The 22,286-nt window shown below is 65.1% G+C and overlaps 1 protein-coding gene across 2 annotated transcripts; it reads right to left on the bottom strand.

The window, feature by feature from the left end:
• Positions 1-3,627: 3,627 nt before the first annotated feature.
• On the bottom strand, positions 3,628-18,061 carry LOC142360799 (casein kinase II subunit alpha-like). Of its 2 annotated transcripts, XM_075415412.1 has the most exons (13): positions 17,944-18,032; positions 11,559-11,694; positions 9,872-9,983; positions 8,413-8,514; positions 7,548-7,598; positions 7,370-7,429; positions 6,965-7,048; positions 6,380-6,490; positions 6,193-6,294; positions 5,844-5,944; positions 3,976-4,124; positions 3,794-3,883; positions 3,628-3,713 (listed from the first exon to the last, which is right to left on the bottom strand). In XM_075415412.1, exons 2-13 carry the CDS (start codon positions 11,657-11,659, stop codon positions 3,628-3,630), a joined length of 1,149 nt encoding a protein of 382 aa, XP_075271527.1. In that variant the 5' UTR covers positions 11,660-11,694; positions 17,944-18,032. The 2 variants fall into 2 exon arrangements, with proteins under 2 accessions (XP_075271527.1, XP_075271529.1); XM_075415414.1 differs by lacking the exon at positions 11,559-11,694 and having other exon boundaries at positions 17,944-18,061.
• Between the last annotated feature and the right edge of the window lie 4,225 nt (positions 18,062-22,286).

The raw sequence follows: 22,286 nt of genomic DNA, 5'->3' as shown, positions 1-22,286 counted from the left end.
GCTCAATGCACTAACCCCCTTGGGGGGGGGGAGGGGGGCCGCAGGGGGGGGTGGGGGGCGCGGGGGGGGGGGGCAGTCCCCCATCCCCCCCCCCCCATGAAGGCACTTTAAGGGCTCTGCTCTCGCTCCGCCGCTTTTTAAACCCCCCCCCCCCCCCGGATCGTTCCCGTGTGTGCCCCCCCCCCCCGTGATTAAAGGGTCTCGGGTTTGTTTTCCAAGTCTGGGTCCTGCCCCGTTTTTGCCTTCGCTGGGGGGGGGGCTGGGGGGGGGGGGGGGTCAGCCTGGCCTGGGGGGCTCGGGGGGGCTCGGGGGTTCAGCCTGGCCTGGGAGGCTCGGTGGGGGGGGGTTCAGCCTGGCCTGGGGGGAGCTCAGCTTGGCCTGGGGGGGGTCTCAGCCTGGTCTGGGGGGGCTGAGGGGGGGGCTCTGCCTGGTGGGGGGGGCTCAGCCTGGGCTGAGGGGACTTGGAGAGGGGGGGCTCAGTCTGGGCTGGGGGGGGCTCTGGGCGGGGGGGCTCAGCCTGGCCTGGGGGGCTCGGGGGGGGGGGGGGAGAGATCAGCCTGGCCTGGGGGGCGCTCAGCTTGGCCTGGGGGGGGGTCTCAGCCTGGTCTGGGGGGCTGAGGGGGGCTCTGCCTGGTGTGGGGGGGCTCTGGGCGGGGGGGCTCAGCCTGGGCTGGGGGGACTTGGGGCGGGGGGGGGGGCGGCTCAGCCTGGCCTGGGGGGGCTCAGCCAGGCTTGGGGGGGTTCAGCTTGGCCTGGGGGGGGGGGGTCTCAGCCTGGTCTGGGGCAGCTCGGGGTGGGGGGGGGCTCATTCTGGGCTGGGGGGGCTCTGGGAGGGGCTCAGCCACACCTGGGGGGGTCTCATTCTGGGCTGGGGGCCTCTGGGGGGGAAAATCAGCTGGGCCTGGGGGGGTCGGGGGGGGGGGGGGGCTCAGCCTGGGCTGGGGGGGCTCGTGGGGGGGGCTCAGCTGCACCTGGGGGGGGATCTCAGCCTGGTCTGGGGGGCTGAGGGGGGCTCTGCCTGGTGTGGGGGGGGGCTCTGGGGGGGCAAAGCCTGGCCTGGGGGGTCTTGGGGGGGGGGCTCGGCCTGGGCTGGGGGGCTGTGGGAGGGGCTCAGCCTGGCTTGTGGGGGCTCAGCCTGGTCTGGGGGTTTGGAGGGGGGGGCTCAGCCTGGGCTGGGGGGCTCTGGAGGGGGCTCAGCGTGGCCTGGGGGGGGGGGGGGGGTGTGTGTGTCTGGGGGGGTCCAGTGGAGCAACCCCAGTCCCAGCCCTGTTGCTTCAGCCCCCCCACCTCGGGGGTCTGGAGAAACTGGTTTGGGATGGGGACTCAACTGGGATGGACTGGGCAAGCTGGAGGGAGAAATGTGTCCCCTCCCCCCGGCTTCCAGCTCTCCCTGCTCACCCTCGGGGTGGGGGGGACACGGAGCAGTGCCCCCCCCCCCCCCCCCCCCCCCAATCATCATGGAACCCCAGACTGGTCTCGTTCATCACCCACCAGTATCCCCCCAGTCCCTCCCAGCACGGCTGCTCCCCAGACTGGTCCCGTCCATCACCCACCAGTATCCCCCAGTCCCTCCCAGCACAGCTGCTCCCCAGACTGGTTCCATTCGTCACCCACCAGTATCCCCCAGTCCCTCCCAGTACAGCTGCTCCCCAGACTGGTCCCGTCTGTCACCCACCAGTATCCCCCAGTCCCTCCCAGTACAGCTGCTCCCCAGACTGGTCCCCTTCGTCACCCACCAGTATCCCCCAGTCACTCCCAGTACCACCACTCCCGTTTGTCACCCACCAGTATCTCCCAGTCCCTCCCAGTACAGCCGCTCCCCAGACTGGCCCCCCCCCCCCCACCAAGAAGCCACCGCCGCCCCATCAGGGCCATAGAAAATAAATTTTATTCTTCATTTTTTGGGGGGGTGGGGGTTGGTTTTTTTTTTTGGTTTTCTTTACATTTTTCTACGCCGCCGCTGCCGCCGCCGCCGCCGCCGCGACCCGGACCCCGCGCAGCCCCCGGCGCCGGGGGGAAACAACCGAAAAGAATACAAAAAAACCCAAAATAAAAATAAGATCCTGCAGTTTGTTTTTTTTTTTCCTCCTTTTTTTTCTCTTCCGTACTCGACAGAAATAAAAATTTCGGCGCGGCGCCGCGGTTTCCGGCCTGGGCGTTGGCGGGAGGGCGATGGCGTCGGCGCCGAGCTCACGGTGGTGGGAGCGTGATGGCGTCGGCAGCGTTGAGCTCATGGCGTCGGGAGCGTGACAGCGTCGGCATCGAGCTCACGGCAGCGCGGCGGCGGGAGCGTGACGGCGGCGTCGGCGGCGTTGAGGTCACGGCAGCGGCAGCGTGATGGTGGCATTGACGTCGTGGAGGTCATGGCAGCAGGAGCGTGACGGCGTCGGTGGCGTCGAGCTCACGGCAATGCGGTGGCGTGAGCGTGACGGCGGTGTCGGCGGCGTCGAGCTCGCGGCGTTGGGAGCACGATGGCGTCGGCGTCGTTGTCGAGGTCACGGTGGTGGGAGCGTGATGGCGGCGCCGGCGGTGTCAAGCTCACGGCGGTGGGAGCGTGATGGCGTCGGCGTCGAGCTCACGGTGGCGCAGTGGCAGGAGCGTGACGGCAGCGTCGGCGTCGAGCTCAGGGCCACGCGGCGGTGGGAGCGTGATGGCGGCGTCGAGCTCGCGGCGTTGGGAGCGTGATGGTGTCGGCGTCGGCGTCAAGCTCAGGGCCACGCGGCGGTGGGAGCGTGATGGCGGCGTCGGCGGCGTCGAGCTCGCGGCGTTGGGAGCACGATGGCGTCAGTGTCGTTGTCAAGGTCACGGTGACAGGAGCATGATGATGGCGTCGGCGGCGTCAAGCTTACAGCGGTGGGAGCGTGATGGCGTCGGCATCAAGCTCAGGGCCACGCGGCATCGGGAGCGTGACAGCGGCATCGGCGTCGAGCTCGCGGCGTCGGGAGCACGATGGCGTCAGCGTCGTTGTCGAGGTCATGGTGGCGGGAGCGTGATGGCGGCGTCGGCGTCGAGCTCACGGCAACGCGGTGGCGTGAGCGTGACGGCGGTGTCGGAGGCGTCGAGCTCGCGGCGTCGGGAGCACGATGGCGTCAGCGTCGTTGTCGAGGTCATGGTGGCGGGAGCGTGATGGCGTCGGCGGCGTCGAGCTCACGGCTGCGCGGCGGCAGGACCGTGATGGTGGCGTCAGCGTCAAGCTCAGGGCCACGCGGCGGTGGGAGCGTGACGGCGGCGTCGAGCTCGCGGCGTTGGGAGCACGATGGCGTCGGCGTCGTTGTCAAGGTCACGGTGACAGGAGCATGATGGCGGCGTCGGCGGCGTCAAGCTCACGGTGTCGGGAGCGTGATGGCGTCGGCATCAAGCTCAGGGCCACGCGGTGGTGGGAGCGTGATGGCGGCGTCGGCGGCGTCAAGCTCGCGGCGTTGGGAGCGTGATGGCGTCGGCGTCGAGCTCACGGTGGCGCGGTGGCAGGAGCGTGACGGCAGTGTCGGCGTCGAGCTCAGGGCCACGTGGCGGTGGGAGCGTGATGGTGGCGTCGGCGGCGTCGAGCTCATGGCGTCGGGACCGTGACGGCGGCATCGGCGTCGAGCTCACGCCGTCGGGACCGTGATGGCGGCGGCGGCATCGAGCTCACGGCTGCGCGGCAGCAGGCAGCGGCGATCCCAACGCGCCGGGCGAGACGACGCCGCCGGGCTGCGGCGTGGGCGCGGCGACACCTGCGGCGGGGAGAGCACGAGCGGGCTCAGCGCCGTTCGGGGTGGGGGTTCCCAGTTCTCCCAGCGCTCCCAGTACTCACCGGCCAACACACCGGGGGACCCTCCGGGCGCGTTGGCGGGCGCGAGCGCCGCGGCGGCGCCGATCCTCGCCGGGTCTTTCGCGATGGGGTCTGCGGGGGGGAGAGGGGGAGCGGCGTGGGCGCGGGGCGCGGTGGCGGCGCGGGGGGGTCCCGGGGGCGGGGGGGTGGGGGAGGGGCCGTACGGAAGTAGGGGTGCTCCATGGCGTCGCGCGCGGTGAGTCGCGCCTGGTGGTCGTAGCGCAGGAGCTTGTCGAGGAAGTCGAGCGCCTCGGGGCTGACCAGGTGCTGGTTCTCACTGTGCACGAAGCGCTCCCACCGCTTCCGCGAGTGCCTGCCGCCGCCGCCGCCGCGAGGAAGAGGAGGAGGAGGAAGAGGGGAGCCGCGTCAGGCCCCGTGTCCGGCGCCGGGACGCGCGTCGTGACGCATCTGGATGCGCATCGTGACGCATCCGGTGCCAGGACACGCGTCATGCCACATGCGGACACCCGGACACGCATCGCGACGCGTCCGGCACCGGGACATGCGTCGTGCCGTGTCCAGTGCCAGGACACGCGTCGTGCCACATCTGGCACCGGGACACATGTCACACCGTGTCTGGCACCAGGATGCGTGTTGTGCCGCGTCCGGCCACCGGGACACGCATCGTGACACATCCGGCACCAGGACATGCATTGTGCTGTGTCCGGCACCGGGACACGCGTCGTGACACATCCGGCTCTGGGACACGCGTCGTGACGCATCTGGCACTAGGACACGTGTCGTGCCACGTCCAGCACTGGGACACGCATCATGATGCATCTGGCACCAGGACATGCGTCATGACACATGCAGCACCAGGACACGCATCATGTCGCATCCGGCACTGGGACACACATCACGCTGCGCCCAGTGCCGGGACATGCGTCATGATTGGCGCCAGGATGCGCGTCGTGACGCATCTGGCACCGGGACGTGTGTTGTGCCGTGTCCGGCACTGGGATGCACGTCGTGACACATCCGGCACTGGGACACACGTCATGTCGCGTCTGGCACCGGGACACGCGTCGTGCCACGTCCAGCACCAGGACATGCATCATGCCGTGTCTGGTGCTGGGACATGTGTCCGGCCACCAGAACATGCGTCATGCCACATCCGGCGCCAGGACACGTGTCGTGACACATCTGGCACCAGGACACGCATCGTGCTGTGTCCAGCACCGGGACACGCGTTGTGCCGCATCTGGCACCAGGATGCGCGTCATGCCACGTCCGGCGCTGGGACACGTGTCACGTTGCATCCGGCACCAGGACACGTGTTGTGCCGTGTCCAGCACCGAGACGCGCATTGTGACGCATCCGGCACTGGGACACACGTCGTGCCGCGTCCGGCCACCAGGACACGCATCATGCCACGTCCGGCACTGGGACACGCATCGTGACACATCTGGCACCAGGACACGTGTCGTGCCGTGTCCAGCACCAGGACATGCGTCATGCCACATCCGGCACTGGGACGCGCGTTGTGCCACGTCCACCACTGGGACATGCGTCATGACGCATCTGGCACCGGGACATGCGTCATGCCACATCGGCGCCGGGATGCGTGTCATGACACATGTGGCACCGGGACGTGTGTTGTGCCGTGTCCAGCACTGGGATGCGTGTCATGCCGCATCCAGCACCGGGACACGCGTCGTGACACATCCGGCACTGGGACGCACGTCGTGCTGTGTCTGGCACTGGGACACGCGTCGTGCCACGTCCAGCGCCAGGACATGCATCATGCCATGTCCAGCGCCAGGACATGCATCATGCCATGTCCAGCGCCAGGACACGTGTCGTGCCATGTCCGGTACCGGGACATGCGTCGTGCCACATCCAGCGCCGGGACGCGTGTCATGACGCATCCGGCACGGGGACACGCGTCGTGCCACGTCCAGCACCAGGACATGCGTCACGCCGCGTCCGGCATCGGGACACGCGTGGTGACGCATCCAGTGCCGGGAGGGAGCGAGGGGTTGGGGGGGACGATCGCCATCGCGCCGCCCCCGCGCCGCGGCGCCGCGCCCACCTGCCGAGGATGTCGTTGAAGCGGGGGTCCAGCTCGATGCCGTACTTGTCGACGTAGTCGTAGAGGTCCTCGGTGCCCAGCACCTTGGCGATGCGCACGAGCTGGCGGGGCGGCGAAGCGGCGCTGACGCGGGGTCCCACCGCGCCGCGGCCGCGCTCCCGGCGTCGCGATGCCGAGTCGCGGCGTCACGCCGGGGCGGGATCGGCGTCGCGGAGCCGGAGCTCCAATTCCCTCCCGGCGAGCGCTGCCGCGGCGCGGAGCCCACCAATGCCACGTAACGCCGTGGTTAGCGGGCACGCCGCCGGCCGCGAAGCCACCGTCCGCGGCGCGGCGCGGCGGCGGCGCTCACCTGGTCGTAGTTGTCGTGGCCGTGGAAGAAGGGCTCCTTCCGGAAGATCATGCTGGCCAGCATGCAGCCCAGGCTCCACATGTCCAAGCTGTAGTCGTACATCTGGGGATAAAAAAACCGCAGGGAAAACGGCGACGTCGGCGAAGCGCGGTGCCGCCGCCGCCGCGCCGCCGCCGCCGCGCCGTACCTGGTAATCGACCAGCAGCTCCGGGCCCTTGAAGTAGCGCGAGGCGACGCGGACGTTGTACTCCTGGCCGGGGTGGTAGAACTCGGCCAGGCCCCAATCGATCAGGCGCAGCTTGGGTGGGGGGGAGAGAATTTCACCGCGGCGTTGCCGCCGCTCGCCGCCCAACATGGCCGCCGTGGCCGCGTGTCGCGCCGGGGTGGGGTTGGGTTGGGGACTGGGGGAGGATTTCTTTACTGGGAGAGCAGTGGGACGGGCTGCGGAGTGCCCGGAGGGGGTTCAGACGCGGCGCGGACGCGGCGGGGTCGGGCTCGGCGCCCGGCGCGGTCTCGGCCAACCTCCGCGCGGCGTTGCGGCAGCGAGCGCGGCAAAAATGGGGATTTACGCGACGCCGGCGCGGGGTTTTGCGGTCAGCGGCGTTTTCCGGCGCGCAGCCGCGGGGTCGGACCCCTCCTCCTCCTCCCCGCGCTTGGGGTCCGGCTCGAACCGCGACCGAGAGGCAGCCGGGGGAGTTTGGCTGCGGAAGCGGCGTCGGCGGGGTTCGGCGCGGCGCGGGGTCGGCGCGGCGAGGGGTCGGCGCGGCCGTACCTTCCGGTGCTCGTGGTCGATCATGACGTTGTGCGGCTTGACGTCGCGGTGCATGACGCCCATGCTGTGGCAGAAGTCCAGCGCCTGCGGGTGGGGGAGAACCGGGCGCCGTCAGAAAGCTTCGCCATGGCGGTGACGGACGGAAGCCGGGCGTCCGGCCCCGCTCCGGCGTCGCTGCGGCGAAGACCGCGCCGGCGCCCGGCCGACGCGACGCCGCGGCCGATCGCCCCGCGTCCCGACGCCACGGAGCGAAGCGGAGATGGCTTCCGCTCCTCAAGGACGCGGCGACCGCGGTGGGGGTCTGAGCCGCTCGCCAGCGGCGCGGTGACGCTCCAGCGCCGCGCGGTCGCCGAAACGGACCGCGTGATACCGCGACACCGCAACGCCGCGACACCAGGGGCTCACCTTGAGGATCTCGTACATGTAGAAGCGGATGTCAAAATCGGAGAGCGTCTGGTAGAGTTGCTGGAAGGCGGGAGGCGAGCGTTACGGCGACGCGGAAAACTTCGGCATCCCGCCCCGCCGAAAAAAACCCCGCCGCGGTCGCCGCGAGCCGCTCCCGGCGCCGAAATCGGTCGCTCACCTTGAAGTCGGTGTTGTTGACGTGCTCGAAGACCAGCGCCGGCGTCCGGGACTTGCCGCGTCGGGGAGGGAAGCGAGAGGTTTAGCGTTCGCCGAGGAAGGAGAGCGCGGGACGCGGGCGGTTCCGGCGCGGCGGCGGTGGAGGCCGCGGCGTTAAAACCTCCGCCGGCAGCGAGCCCCCAAGCCACGGAGATATGGCCAAAAAATGGTGTTTTTCTGGCTTATTTTGGTAGGGTCTCCTCCTCCTCCTCCTCGTCGCAGCGCGACGCCGGATCTCCGTGCCAGAGCCCGCCGCGGCCAGCCCCGACGCCGGCGCAGGTCGGACGCCGGCGGGGACAGCGGGATGACGCCGTCTCCACCGGGATCGTGGGATTAAACGGCGGGAGAGGGGTGCGGCGCCGCGAAGGAAACGTCGCCCGGTTTCGGAGAGAGTCCAGTTCTGGGCTCCCCAGTTCCAGAAAGATGAGGAGCTACTGGGGAGAGACCAGTTCTGGGCTCCCCAGTTCAAGAAAGGTGAGGAGCTACCGGGGAGAGTCCAGTTCTGGGCTCCCCAGTTCAAGAAAGGTGAGGAGCTACTGGGGAGAGTCCAGTTCTGGGCTCCCCAGTTCAAGAAAGGTGAGGAGCTACTGGGGAGGGTCCAGTTCTGGGCTCCCCAGTTCAAGAAAGATGAGGAGCTACTGGAGAAGGTCCAGTTCTGGGCTCCCCAGTTCAAGAAAGGTGAGGAGCTACTGGAGAGAGGCCAGTTCTGGGCTCCCCAGTTCAAGAAGGACGAGGAGCTACTGGAGAGAGTCCAGTTCTGGGCTCCCCAGAGGTCCCTTCCAACCCCACCGCGGCGCCGCCGCCGCCCTCGCGCCCTCGCTCCTCACCACGGGGTCCTTCACGATGTCCACCAGGCCGATGACGTTGGGGCCCCCCCGCAGGTTCTCCAGGATCTTGATCTCACGCTTGATCTTCTTCTTCTTCACGGGCTGGGGACAGGGGAGAACGAGAGGTCACCGGCGGCCGCGGCGACGACGGGCTGCGCCGGCAGCGCGGCGGCGGTGGAGGAAGGCGTCGGTTTTACCACTCTAAAAAATAGTTTAGATAAAAAATAGAAAAAAATATATTTATCTCAATAAGAAATATATTTAGCCCGATAAAAAATATATGTATCTATATAAAAAATATACGTATCCCTATAAAAAATATATTTATCATGATAAAAATATATGTATCCCTATAAAAATATATTTATCTCTATGAACAATATATTTATCACTATAAAAACTATATTTATCCCTATAAAAAATATATGTATCCCTAAAAAAAAATATTTATCACTATTAAAATATATTTATCCTGATAAAAAAATATGTATCCCGATAAAAAACGTATTTATCCCTATAAAAATATATGTATCACAATAAAAAATATATGTATCCCTATATAAATGTATCCCTATATAAAATATATGTATCCGTATAAAAAAATATATCCCTATAAAAAAATATATTTATCCCTACAAAAAACATATTTATCCCTACAAAAAATATATTTATCCCTATAAAAAATATATGTATCGCGATAAAAAATATATTTATCCCTATAAAAATATATTTATCACAATAAAAAATATATTTATCCCTACAAAAAACATATTTATCCCTACAAAAAATATATTTATCCCTATAAAAAATATATGTATCGCGATAAAAAATATATTTATCCCTATAAAAATATATTTATCACAATAAAAAATATATTTATCCCTACAAAAAACATATTTATCCCTACAAAAAATATATTTATCCCTATAAAAAATATATGTATTCCGATAAAAAATATATTTAGCCCGATAAAAAATACATTTATCCGTATAAAAATATATTTATCCCTGTAAAAATATATTTATCACGATAAAAAATATATTTATCCCTATAAAAATATATTTATCACGATAAAAAATACATTTATCCACATAAAAACATACTTATCCCTTTAAAAATGTATTTATCCCTATAAAAATATATTTATCACGATAAAAAATATATTTATCCCTATAAAAATATATTTATCCCTATTAAAAATGTATTTATCACGATAAAAAATATATTTATCCCTATAAAAAACACACTTATCCCGATAAAAAAAGGGGTTTTCAAGCCCCGGTTGACTCTCACGCGCGGCACAGACCGTGACGGCGCGCGGCGCGGCCGCCATTAGCGCCAATTAGAGAACGAGCCCGATGTCGCCCCTTGGGCCTAACGAGGGACGGCACGAGGGACGGAGAGGGCCGAGGGCCCGCGGCGCCGCGCGAGTCTCCGCCGCCACCGCCGCCGCGCCCACCTTGAGGATCTTCACCACCACCTTCTCGTTGGTGGTGATGTTGATGGCCTCGAAGACCTCGCTGTACTTGCCGCGGCCCAGCTTCCTCACCAGCTGGAAGTCGTCCTGGTTGCTGCCGGGAGGAGACACCAGAGGTGAGGGGACCCCGCGCCCGCGCGCGCCGCCGGCGACGGAGAGACATGGCCGCCGCCACCGGGTGCGAACCCAGCGACGCCGCGGCGCTGACTCGGCGTTTTCCAGGCTCGGCGAGGAAGAGGAGGCAGCGGGAGGCGAGGAGCCCGCCGGCGAGGAAGAGGAGGCGGCGGGAGGCGAGGAGCGGCTCGCCCCGCGCCGCCGCCGGCGAAACCCGCGGCGTCAAACTCCCGCGGCCGAGGATCAGTGAAAAATGAACATTTTTAACGAAGGAATCGGAAGGAAACGACCCCAGTCTCGCCCGCCGACCCCTCCCCGCGCGGCGTTTGAACCCACCGCGGTCCAACCGGACGGGACCGACGCCGACGGCAAATCCCGCCGCGCCGAGGTGCGAAGGACGAGGGAAGGAAACGAGCCGTGGGCTGGAACACCCGATCGCTAATTACTAATTAGCCAGGTGACTCGTCAGCAGCCGGAGGGAAAGGAGGAGAGCTGGCGGCCGCGCCGGGAACGGCGCGGTGAGGATGAGGAGGGAAAAGCGGGAACGGCCGGGCACGGCGCGGTGAGGATGAGGAGGGAAAAGCGGGAACGGACAGGAACGGCGCGGTGAGGATGAGGAGGGAAAAGCGGGGAACGGCCGGGCATGGCGCGGTGAGGATGAGGAGGGAAAAGCGGGGAACGGCCGGGCACGGCGCGGTGAGGATGAGGAGGGAAAAGCGGGAACGGACAGGAACGGCGCGGTGAGGATGAGGAGGGAAAAGCGGGAACGGCCGGGCACGGCGTGGTGAGGATGAGGAGGGAAAAGCGGGAACGGACAGGAACGGCGCGGTGAGGATGAGGAGGGAAAAGCGGGAACGGACAGGAACGGCGCGGTGAGGATGAGGAGGGAAAAGCGGGGAACGGACAGGAACGGCGCGGTGAGGATGAGGAGGGAAAAGCGGGAACGGCCGGGCACGGCGCGGTGAGGATGAGGAGGGAAAAGCGGGAACGGACAGGAACGGCGCGGTGAGGATGAGGAGGGCGAAGCCGCCGTCGCCGGGGAGCGGACAGGGGGCTCGGGGGGGGTTCGACGCCAGGGGAATCCGTAACCGCGAGGCCGTCGCGGCTCGACGCCGGATTTTCCGCGTTTTAGCGCGACAGCGGAGCGCAGAGCGGCTTCTCCTCCGCGTCGCTCGAGCGCGGAGCCGGGGGGGAGCGTCCCTCGCCGCCGAGCGCCGCGTCGACACCCGACGCCGTGTCGAGCAACCGCGCCCGCTCGCCTCTCCGGGCCGGTTCTCGGCGGAAATCCGAATTAAAAAACCAGACGTCGGGAGACGTTCGCCTCCCTCGTTTGGAAGCCATCTTGGATCGGGGGCCGCTTCCCCGAGCATCCCGCCGCCGCCGCCGCTTCCCCGCCCGGCACCAAAAAACCCCGCCCCCGCGCCCTCCGCCCGCTTCTTTAACGAAGCGCTTACTTCTCTGCTCAAAGCCTTCGCAACGCTTCCGCGGCGGCGAGGAGCCGCGGGCGGGGGGAGGGGCCCGGCGTAGGGTTCCCCCTCCTCTCTCCCAGGCGTACCCCCATTCCACGACGTGCGACTCGTAGTCCCAGTACTCGCGGGGTCTCTGGGTGTTCACGTCCGCATAGACCCTGGCGCGACTCGGCACCGGCCCCGACATGCTTCCACGGCCAGAGGCGCGGCGCCTCCGTCACCCTAAAAACACAAACACACAGGAACTGGGGTGAGACCACGGGACGGGAACGAGGAGACGGTGGACCACGCGGCGGGGTGCGGCTTCGGATGGGTTCTCGGGCACGGCTCGGCACCGCAGCTCGACCGAGTCGCCGCGAAGCGGGCTCCGGCGTCCGTGAACCCAAAACTTGGGGCTTTCCCAGTGCCCCCCGAATCGCCCCGCCCGCCCCGGAGACCACCGGAAGGTTCCGGACCGGCCCTGCGGTCTCGGTGGTCTCCGGAGCCAGCTTCGACCCGCGCCCGCTTCCCTAAAATCCCCAAAATGGAGGTGCCAAGACGGGGGCCAAACCCCACGGAGCCGGGGGAGGACGCCGGGATGGGGCAGGGAGCACTGCCCACCCCGACACGCTACACCAGGAGCCCACCGGCCCCGGTGAGACGGCACGTGAGCCCACCGGCCACCAAGAGACCAAACGGGAGCCCACCGGCCCCTGTGAGAACGCACACGAGCCCACTGGTCCCAGTAAGGCCACACGTGAGGCCACCAGCACGGTGAGACGGCACATGAGCCCCCCAGCCCCGGCGAGACCACATGAGAGCCCACCAGACCCCACGAGACAGCACATGAGCCCACCTGCCCTGGTGAGACCACATGTGAGCCCACTGGCCATGGTAAGATGGCCCATGAGCCCACTGGTCCCAGTAAGACCACATGGGAGCCCACCAGGCCAGTGAGATGTCACGGGAGCCCACCAGCCCTGGTGAGATGGCATGGGAGCCCTCTGGCCTCCGTGAGATGGCATGGGAGTCCACCAGACCCCATGAGACAGCACGTGAGCCCAACCACCCTGGTGAGACCACACGTGAGTCCACCGGCCACCAAGAGACAGCATCTGAGCCCACTGGTCCCAGTAAGACCGCATGTGAGCCCACCGGCCTTGGTGAGACCACACGTGAGCCCACCAGACCCCACGAGACAGCACAGGAGCCCACCAGCCTGGTGAGACCACACATGAGCCCACCAGCCTGGCAAGACAGCACTCGAGCCCATCAGCCCTGGTGACACGGCACATGAGCCCACCAGCCTCGGTAAGACCGCGTATGAGCCCACCAGACCTCATGAGATGGCACGTGAGCCCACCAGTCTTGGTGAGCCAGCATATGAGCCCACTGGCCGTGGTAAGATGGCCCATGAGCCCATGGGTCCCAGTAAGACCACATGTGACCCCACCAGGCCAGTGAGACGGGACGTGAGCCCACCAGCTCTGGTGAGACCGCATACAAGCCCACCGGCCCCCGTGAGATGGCACGTGAGCCCACCAGCCACCAAGACATAGCATCTGAGCCCACTGGTCCCAGGAAGACCACACGTGAGCCCACCGGCCCTGGTGTGACCACATGTGAGCCAACCAGCTCTGGTGAGACCACATACGAGCGCACCAGACCCCATGAGATGGCATCGGAGCCCACCGGCCTCAGTGAGACGGCACGGGAGCCCACCAGACCCCATGAGACGGCACGTGAGCCCAACCATCCCAGTGAGACCACACGTGAGCCCACCGGCCCTGGTGAGGCGGCATGGAAGCCCACCAGCCCTAGTGAGACCTTATGTGAGCCCACCGGCCTTGGTGAGACCACATGTGAGCCCATCAGACCCCATGAGATGGCACGTGAGCCCAACTGCCCCAGTGAGACGGCATGGGAGCCCACTGGCCCTGGTGTGACCACATATGAGCTGACCAGCTCTGGTGAGACCACATATGAGCCCACCAGACCCCATGAGATGGAACGTGAGACCCCCGGCCCCGGTGAGACCACACGTGAGCCCACCAGACCCCATGAGACAGCACGGGAGCCCAGTCACCCCGGTGAGACCACACGTGAGCCCACCAGCCCTGGTGAGACGGCATGGAAGCCCACCAGCCCTAGTGAGACCTTATGTGAGCCCACCGGCCTTGGTGAGATGGCATGGGAGCCCACCAGACCCCATGAGACGGCACAGGAGCCCAACCGCCCCAGTGAGACCGCATGTGAGCCCACCAGCCACCAAGAGACAGCATCTGAGCCCACTGGTCCCAGTAAGACCACACGTGAGCCCACTGGCCTCCATGAGACCACATGTGAGTTGACCAGCTCTGGTGAGACCACACGTGAGCCCACCAGCCCTGGTGAGACCACATATGAGCCCACCAGACCCCACGAGACGGCACAGGAGCTCACCAGCCTTGGTGAGATGGCACGTGAGCCCACCAGACCCCACGAGACGGCACAGGAGACCACCAGCCCTGGTGAGACAACATGTGAGCCCACCAACCCCTGTGAGATGGCATACGAGCCCACCAGACCCCATAAGATGGCACGTGAGCCCACCAGCCCTGGTGAGCTGGCACCCTCGGTGCCGTGCCGCGGAGCAGAAGGCCACCTCCCCGCACCTCCGCTCCTCCGGGCAGCACCCGGGGCAAGAGGACACGCAGCCGCGCTGGAGATGTTTTCGGCGAGACGCGGTGCCGAGCTGGCAGATGTCCGGCGGTGGGGTCGGGAGCTGCTCTCGCCGTCCCACGGCAGCGGGGGGAGGAGCTACTGGGGAGAGACCATTTCTGGGCTCCTCCCAGGTCAAGAAAGATGAGGAGCTACTGGGGAGAGACCAGTTCTGGGCTCCCCAGTTGAAGAAGGATGAGGAGCTACTGGAGAGAGACCAGTTCTGGGCTCCCCAGTTCAAGAAAGAGGAAGGACCTACTGGAGAAGGTCCAGTTCTGGGCTCTCCAGTTCAAGGAAGATAAGGAGCTACTGGAGAGAGTCCAGTTCTGGGCTCCCCAGTTCAAGAAAGGTGAGGAGCTACTGGAGAAGGTCCAGTTCTGGACTCTCCAGTTCAAGGAAGATGAGGAGCTACTGGAGAGAGCCCAGTTCTGGGCCCCCCAGTTCCAGAAAGGCGAGGAGCTACTGGAGAAGGTCCAGTTCTGGGCTCCCCAGTTCAAGAAAGGTGAGGAGCTACTGGAGAAGGTCAAGTTCTGGGCTCTCCAGTTCAAGGAAGATGAGGAGCTACTGGAGAGAGACCAGTTCTGGGCTCCCCAGTTCAAGAAAGGTGAGGAGCTACTGGAGAAGGTCCAGTTCTGGGCTCCCCAGTTCAAGGAAGATGAGGAGCTACTGGAGAGAGCCCAGTTCTGGGCTCCCCAGTTCCAGAAAGGCGAGGAGCTACTGGAGAAGGTCCAGTTCTGGGCTCCCCAGTTCAAGAAAGGTGAGGAGCTACTGGAGAAGGTCAAGTTCTGGGCTCTCCAGTTCAAGGAAGATGAGGAGCTACCGGAGAGAGACCAGTTCTGGGCTCCCCAGTTCAAGAAAGGACCCTCTCCCCAGTAGCTCCTCATCTTTCTGGAACTGGGGAGCCCAGAACTGGACCTTCTCCAGTAGCTCCTCACCTTTCTTGAACTGGGGAGCCCAGAACTGGACTCTCCCCAGTAGCTCCTCATCTCTCTTGAACTGGGGAGCCCAGAACTGGTCTCTCTCCAGTAGCTCCTCACCTTTCTTGAACTGGGGAGCCCAGAACTGGACCCTCTCCAGTAGCTCCTCATCTTTCTTGAACTGGGAGCTGTGGTGGCCCCGACCTGCGACGCGCCGGCGAGCACGGTGGCTGCGGAGCCCCGGAGTCGCCGCGGTCTCCAAGCGGGCGCGGGCGGGCGGACGGGCGGAGGCCGCGCCAGCGCCGAGGGGACGCAGCGAGGGGTCGGTGTCCGGAACCGCGGCGTCGCCCGCCGCGTGGGGGCGGGGCCTCGCTGGCGTCCCTCGGGCGCACGCGGCGGCGCGGGGCGATGGGGGGAGGGGGAGGGGACCGGGGGGGACACGGCGCGAGGGGGGAGCGGGGGTGGGAGCCGCGGCCTCGGGCTGCACAGCCCCACTCACACTCACACTCAGACTCCTGTACCCCACAGCCCCACTCACACTCACACTCAGACTCATGTACCCCACAGCCCCACTCACACTCACACTCACACTCATGTACCCCACAGCCCCGCTCACACTCACACTCACACTCATGTACCCCACAGCCCCACTCACACTCAGACTCATGTACCCACAGCCCCGCTCACACTCACACTCAGACTCATGTACCCCACAGCCCCGCTCACACTCACACTCAGACTCATGTACCCACAGCTACACTCACACTCACACTCAGACTCATGTACCCACAGCCCCACTCACACTCAGACTCATGTACCCCACAGCCCCGCTCACACTCACACTCAGACTCATGTACCCACAGCCCCACTCACACTCACACTCACACTCATGTACCCCACAGCCCCGCTCACACTCACACTCAGACTCATGTACCCACAGCCACACTCACACTCAGACTCATGTACCCCACAGCCCCACTCACACTCACACTCAGACTCATGTACCCCACAGCCCCACTCACACTCAGACTCAGACTCATGTACCCACAGCCACACTCACACTCACACTCAGACTCATGTACCCCACAGCCCCGCTCACACTCACACTCAGACTCATGTACCCACAGCCCCTCACACTCACCCACCCACACTCATGCTCACACTCACAGCACCACGCTCACCCTCATGTACCCACACAGCCCCACTCACACTCACACTCACCCACCCACACTCACACCCACACTCACACCCACACTCACAGCACCACACTCACACTCATGTACGCACAGAGCCACACTCACCCTCAGACACTCTCACTCACCCTCACACCCCCACACTCACCCTCACGCTCACACCCACTCACACTCACCCTCATGTACCCACACAGCCCCACTCATGTTCACACTCACACACCCACTCACCCTCCCACACCCTCACTCACCCTCACACTCACAGCCACCCACACTCACCCTCATGTACCCGCACACCCCCACTCACCCTCACACTCACACTCACAGCCCCACACTCACCCTCACACAACCTCACTCACCCTCACCCCCACCCACACTCACCCTCACACCCCCATGCTCACCCACACTCACCCTCATGTACCCACACAGCCCCACTCACCCTCACACCCCCACACTCACCCTCACCCCCCCACCCTTACATACCCACACTCACCCTCACCCACTCATTCCCCCCACACTCACCCTCGCACGCCCACTCTCACTCACACTCACCCCCGCCCGTGCTCACCCCCCACACTCATCCTCACACGCTCACCTGCACTCACACCCACACTCACCCCCCGCTCACACCCCCTCACATCCTCCCCACCTGCACTCACCCCCACCCCATCACACTCACCCCACGCTCACACTCACCCCCATGCTCACACTCACCCTCACCCTCACGCCCACGCTCACTCACCCTCATGTTCACCCTCACACTCACCCTCACCACTCCCACGCTCACTCACCTGCACTCTCACTTACCCCCACACTCACTCACCCCCATGCTCACACTCACCCTCACCCCCACCCACACACTCACACTCACCCTCATGTTCACCCTCACCCCCCCTCCCACTCAGCCCCACCCCCACACTCACCCTCATGCCCACTCACTCACCCTCACACCGACACTCACTCATCCCCATGCTCACACTCACCCTCACCCCCATACTCGCACCCACACTCACCCCCACACCTACACTCACGCTCACCCCCATGCTCACTCACCCCACGCTCACTCACCCTCACAGCCACGCTCACACTCAGCCCCACCCCCACCCTCACCCTCATGCCCACTCACTGACCCTCACACTGACACTCACACTCATCCCCATGCTCACACTCACCCTCACCCCCATACTCACCCTCATACACACTCACACTCACCCTCACCCCCACACTCACACTCACATACTCATACTCATACCCACCCTCATCCTCACACTCACCCTCACCCCACGCTCACTCACTCACCCCACGCTCACACTCAGCCCCACCCCCACACTCACTCTCATGCCCACTCACGCACCCACACTCACACTCACCCTCACGCTCACATACTCATACTGACCCCCACACTCACCCTCACCCCCACACTCACACTCATACTCACACCCACACTCACCCCACGCTCACTCACCCACACTCACCCTCACCCCACACTCACCCCCATGCTCACTCACACTCACCCTCACCCCCACACTCACCCTCCCCCCCCCGCCCCCACCCTCACCCCCCCCGCCCCTCCCCTCCCCCACTCACCTGCACCCCCCGCCCGCCCCCCCCCCCCCCCCGCTCCCCGCTCTCCCCCCCGCCGGCCGGGGCTGCGGGGCCCTCCCGGGGCGGGGGCCGGGCCCTACCTGCCCGAGCGCGGCGGCCCGGGGCTGCGGGGAGGGGCGCGGCCTCCCCTCCGCTGGGGTGACAAGATGGCGGCGGCGGCGCCCTCGGGCGGGACGGGCCGCCAGGGACCCGCCGGGCCGACGGGGGGCGCCGCCGCCAACGCCGCCCCGCCGCCCGCCGGCGGCCAGAGCGCCGCCTCCCGCCCCGCCGCCCGCCGCCGCGCTGCGCATGCGCGGGAGGACTCCGGGGGGCGGGGCCAGGGCGCGCGGGTGGGCGGGGCCAGGGCGGCCAGGGCGGCAGGTGCTCCCAGTGCTCTTGGAGCTGGACCAGTACTCCAAGTGCTCCCAGGACTGGGACCAGTACTCCCAGTGTTCCTGGGGCTGGGACCAGTGCTCCCAGTGCTCCCAGTGCTCTGGGGACCGGGACCAGGACCAGTGCTTCCAGTGCTCCCGGGTCTGGGACCAGTGCCCCCAGTGCTCCCAGTGTTACTGGTGCTGGGACCAGTGATCCCCGTGCTCCAGGTGCTCCCGGGACTGGGACCAGTGCTCCCAGTGTTCCTGGGGCTGAGACCAGTGCTCCCAGTACTCCCAGTGCTCCCGGGACTGGGACCAGTGCTCCCTGTGCTCCCAGTACTCCCAGTGGTCCCAGTGCTCCTGGAACTGGGACCAGTGCTCCCAGGGCTCCCACTGTTCCTGGGGCCAGGACCAGGACCAGGACCAGTGCTCCCAGTACTCCTGGGTCTGGGACCAGTGCCCCCAGTGCTCCCAGTGCTGTCGGGTCCGGGACCAGTGCCCCCAGTGCTCCCAGTGCTCCTCATGCCGTCTGGGACTCCTGCTCCCAGTACTCCCAGTGCAGCTTAAGACCAGTGCTCCCAGGTCTGGGAAAAGTGCTCCCAATGCTCCCAGTGCTCCCAGTGCTCCGGGTCTGGGAAGAGTGTGACCAGTACTCCCAGTGCTCCCAGTACTCCTGGGTCTCAGACCAGCGCTCCCACTGCTCCCAGTGTTCCCAGCACTCCCCCTGCCCCCAGTATAGCCTGTTGCCAGACCAGTGCTCCCAGTGCTCCTCATGCCGTCTGGGACTCCTGCTCCCAGTACTCCCAGTGCAGCCCAAGACCAGTGCTCCCAGTGCTCCCCATCCTCAACCCCACTTCCCCTTCCCTGTCCCCTTCCCTCACCTCCGTGTCCCTGCACCCCTGTCCCCACCCCTGTCCCCTCCCCTGTCCCCAGGTCCCCACGTCCCCATCCCCACCCCTGTCCCCATGTCCCCACCCCTACCCCTGTCCCCACCCCATCCCCATGTCCCCACCCCTGTCCCCATGTCCCCCCCCACCCCTGTCCCCACCCCTATCCCCCTGTCACCATCCCTGTCCCCATGTCCCCGCGTCCCCATCCCCGCGTCCCCATCCCCATCCCTGTCCCCATCTCTGTCCCCCTGTCCCCATCCCAGTCCCCATGTCCCCAGGTCCCCATCCCCATCTCCACCCCTGTCCCTGTGTCACCGTCACCCTCCCCATGTCCCCATCTCCATCCCTGTCCCCATGCCTGTCACCATGTCCCCATCCACTCGTCCCCATCTACATCCCCATCCCTGTCCCCACCCCTGTCCCCATGTCACCAATCCCATCCCCATCCCTGTCCCCATCCCTGTCCCCCTGTCCCCACGTCCCCATCCCCATATCCCCATCTCCATCCCTGTCCCCATGTCCCCATGTCCCCATTCCCATCTCCATCTCCATCCCTGTCCCCAGGTCCCCATCCCTGTCCCCGTGTCACCATTCCCATCCCCATCGCTGTCCCCATCCCTGTCCCCATGTCCCCACCCCCATCTCCACCCCTGTTCTTGTGTCACTGCCACCATCCCCGTCTCCCTGTCCCCATTGCTGCCCCCATGTCCCCATCCCCATGTCCCCATCCCCATGTCCCCATCCCTCTCTCCATGTCCCCATCCCCTTCTCGACCGCTGTCCCTGTGTCACCATCACCCTCCCCATGTCCCCATCCCCATCCCTGTCCCCATGTGCCCGTGTCCCCATCCCTGTCCCCACATCTCCATCCCTACTCCTGTCCCCACGTCCCCATCCCGATGTCCCCATCCCTGTCCCCATGTCACCATCCCCATCTCCACCCCTGTCCCTGTGTCACCGTCACCCTCCCCATGTCCCCATCCCCATCCCTGTCCCCAGGTCCCCAACCCTGTCCCCGTGTCCCCATTCCCATCCCCATTGCTGTCCCCATCCCTGTCCTCATGTCCCTGCCCCATCCCTGTCCCCAGGTCCCCACCCCATCCCTGTCCCCCGGTCCCCATCCCTGCCCCCATGTCCCCATCCCCATGGCCCCATCCCCACCCCTGTCCCCATCCCTGTCCCCATGTCCCCATCCCCATCTCCACCCCTGTCCCTGTGTCATCGTCACCCTCTCCATGTCCCCATCTCCATCCCTGTCCCCATCCCCCCATGTCCCCACATTCCCACCCCCATCCCTGTCCCCGTGTCCCCATCCCTGTCCCCATGTCACCATCCCCATCTCCACCCCTGTCCCTGTGTCATCGTCACCCTCCCCATGTCCCCATCTCCATCCCTGTCCCCATCCCTGTGCCTGTGTCCCCAACCCTGTCCCCAGGTCCCCATCCCCATCTCCACCCCTGTCCCTGTGTCACCGTCACCCTCCCTCTGTCCCCATCCCCATCCCTGTCCCCATGTCCCCATGTCCCCACATTCCCACCCCATCCCTGTCCCCGTGTCCCCATCCCCATCCCCACACCTGTCCCTGTGTCCCCCCCGTCCCCACCCCAGCACCCAGTGCCCGGGGACCCTCCTGGTGGGGATCCCCTCGGGTCCCAGCACACGGGTGGGGACCCCTCCCTGGCAGCACAGGGTGATGCCTTGGTGGGGGTGTCCCCCCCCCAGCACTGGGACCCCCGCCCCCCCGAGGGACCCCCCAACACTGAGATCCCCCCGGCATTTGGAATCCCCCCAGGGGAGACCCCAGCACTGAGACACCCCCCCCCCCCCAGGCACTGGGAATCCCCCCAGGGGAGACCCCCCAGCACTGAGACCCCCCACCGGCACTGGGAATCCCCCCAGGGAGGACCCCCCAACACTGAGACCCCCCAAGCACTGGGAATCCCCCCAGAGGGGATCCCCCAGCATTGAGACACCCCCCCCCGGCACTGGGGATCCCCCTTGGGAGACCCCCCAGCTCTGAGGACCCCCCCCCAAGGGAGACCCCACAGCACTAAGACCCCCCCCAGGCACTGGGAATGCCCCCAGGTGAGACCCCCCAGCACTAAGACCCCCCCCCCCAGGCACTGGGAATCCCCCCAGGCAGGACCCCCCAGCACTGAGGACCCCCCCCCCATGCAGGGGAGACCACCCAGCACTGAGCCCCCCCCAGGCACTGCATATCCCCCCAGAGGGGTCCCCCCAGCATTGAGACCCCCCCAGCACTGGGGATCTCCCTTGGGAGACCCCCCAGCGCTGAGGACCCTCCCCAAGGGAGACCCCCCAGCACTAAGACCCCCCCCCAGGCACTGGAAATGCCCCCAGGTGAGACCCCCCAGCACTAAGACCCCCCCCAGGCACTGGGAATGCCCCCAGGTGAGACCGTCCAGCACTAAGACCCCCCCCCCCAGGCACTGGGAATCCCCCCAGGCAGGACCCCCCAGCACTGAGGACCCCCCCCCCCCCCATGCAGGGGAGACCACCCAGCACTGAGCCCCCCCCAGGCACTGCGAATCCCCCCAGAGGGGTCCCCCCAGCATTGAGACCCCCCCCAGCACTGGGGATCTCCCTTGGGAGACCCCCCAGCGCTGAGAACCCCCCCCAAGGGAGACCCCCCAGCACTAAGACCCCCCCCAGGCACTGGAAATGCCCCCAGGTGAGACCCCCCAGCACTAAGACTCCCCCCAGGCACTGGGGACCCCCCTTGGGAGACACCCCAGCGCTGAGGACCCTCCCCAAGGGAGACCCCCCCAGCACTAAGACCCCCCCCCAGGCACTGGGGACCCCCCTTGGGAGACACCCCAGCGCTGAGGACCCTCCCCAAGGGAGACCCCCCAGCACTAAGACCCCCCCCCAGGCACTGGAAATGCCCCCAGGTGAGACCCCCCAGCACTAAGACCCCCCCCAGGCACTGGGAATGCCCCCAGGTGAGACCCCCCAGCACTAAGACCCCCCCCCCAGGCACTGGAAATGCCCCCAGGTGAGACCCCCCAGCACTAAGACCCCCCCCAGGCACTGGGAATGCCCCCAGGTGAGACCCCCCAGCACTAAGACCCCCCCCCCAGGCACTGGGAATCCCCCCAGGCAGGACCCCCCAGCACTGAGGACCCCCCCCCATGCAGGGGAGACCACCCAGCACTGAGCC

The sequence above is a fragment of the Opisthocomus hoazin genome, chromosome 3, assembly GCF_030867145.1.
Source record: "Opisthocomus hoazin isolate bOpiHoa1 chromosome 3, bOpiHoa1.hap1, whole genome shotgun sequence".
Taxonomy (NCBI): domain Eukaryota; kingdom Metazoa; phylum Chordata; class Aves; order Opisthocomiformes; family Opisthocomidae; genus Opisthocomus; species Opisthocomus hoazin.
The sequence above is the reverse complement of the archived record's forward strand: the minus strand, read 5'-3'. Positions and strand labels throughout refer to the sequence as shown.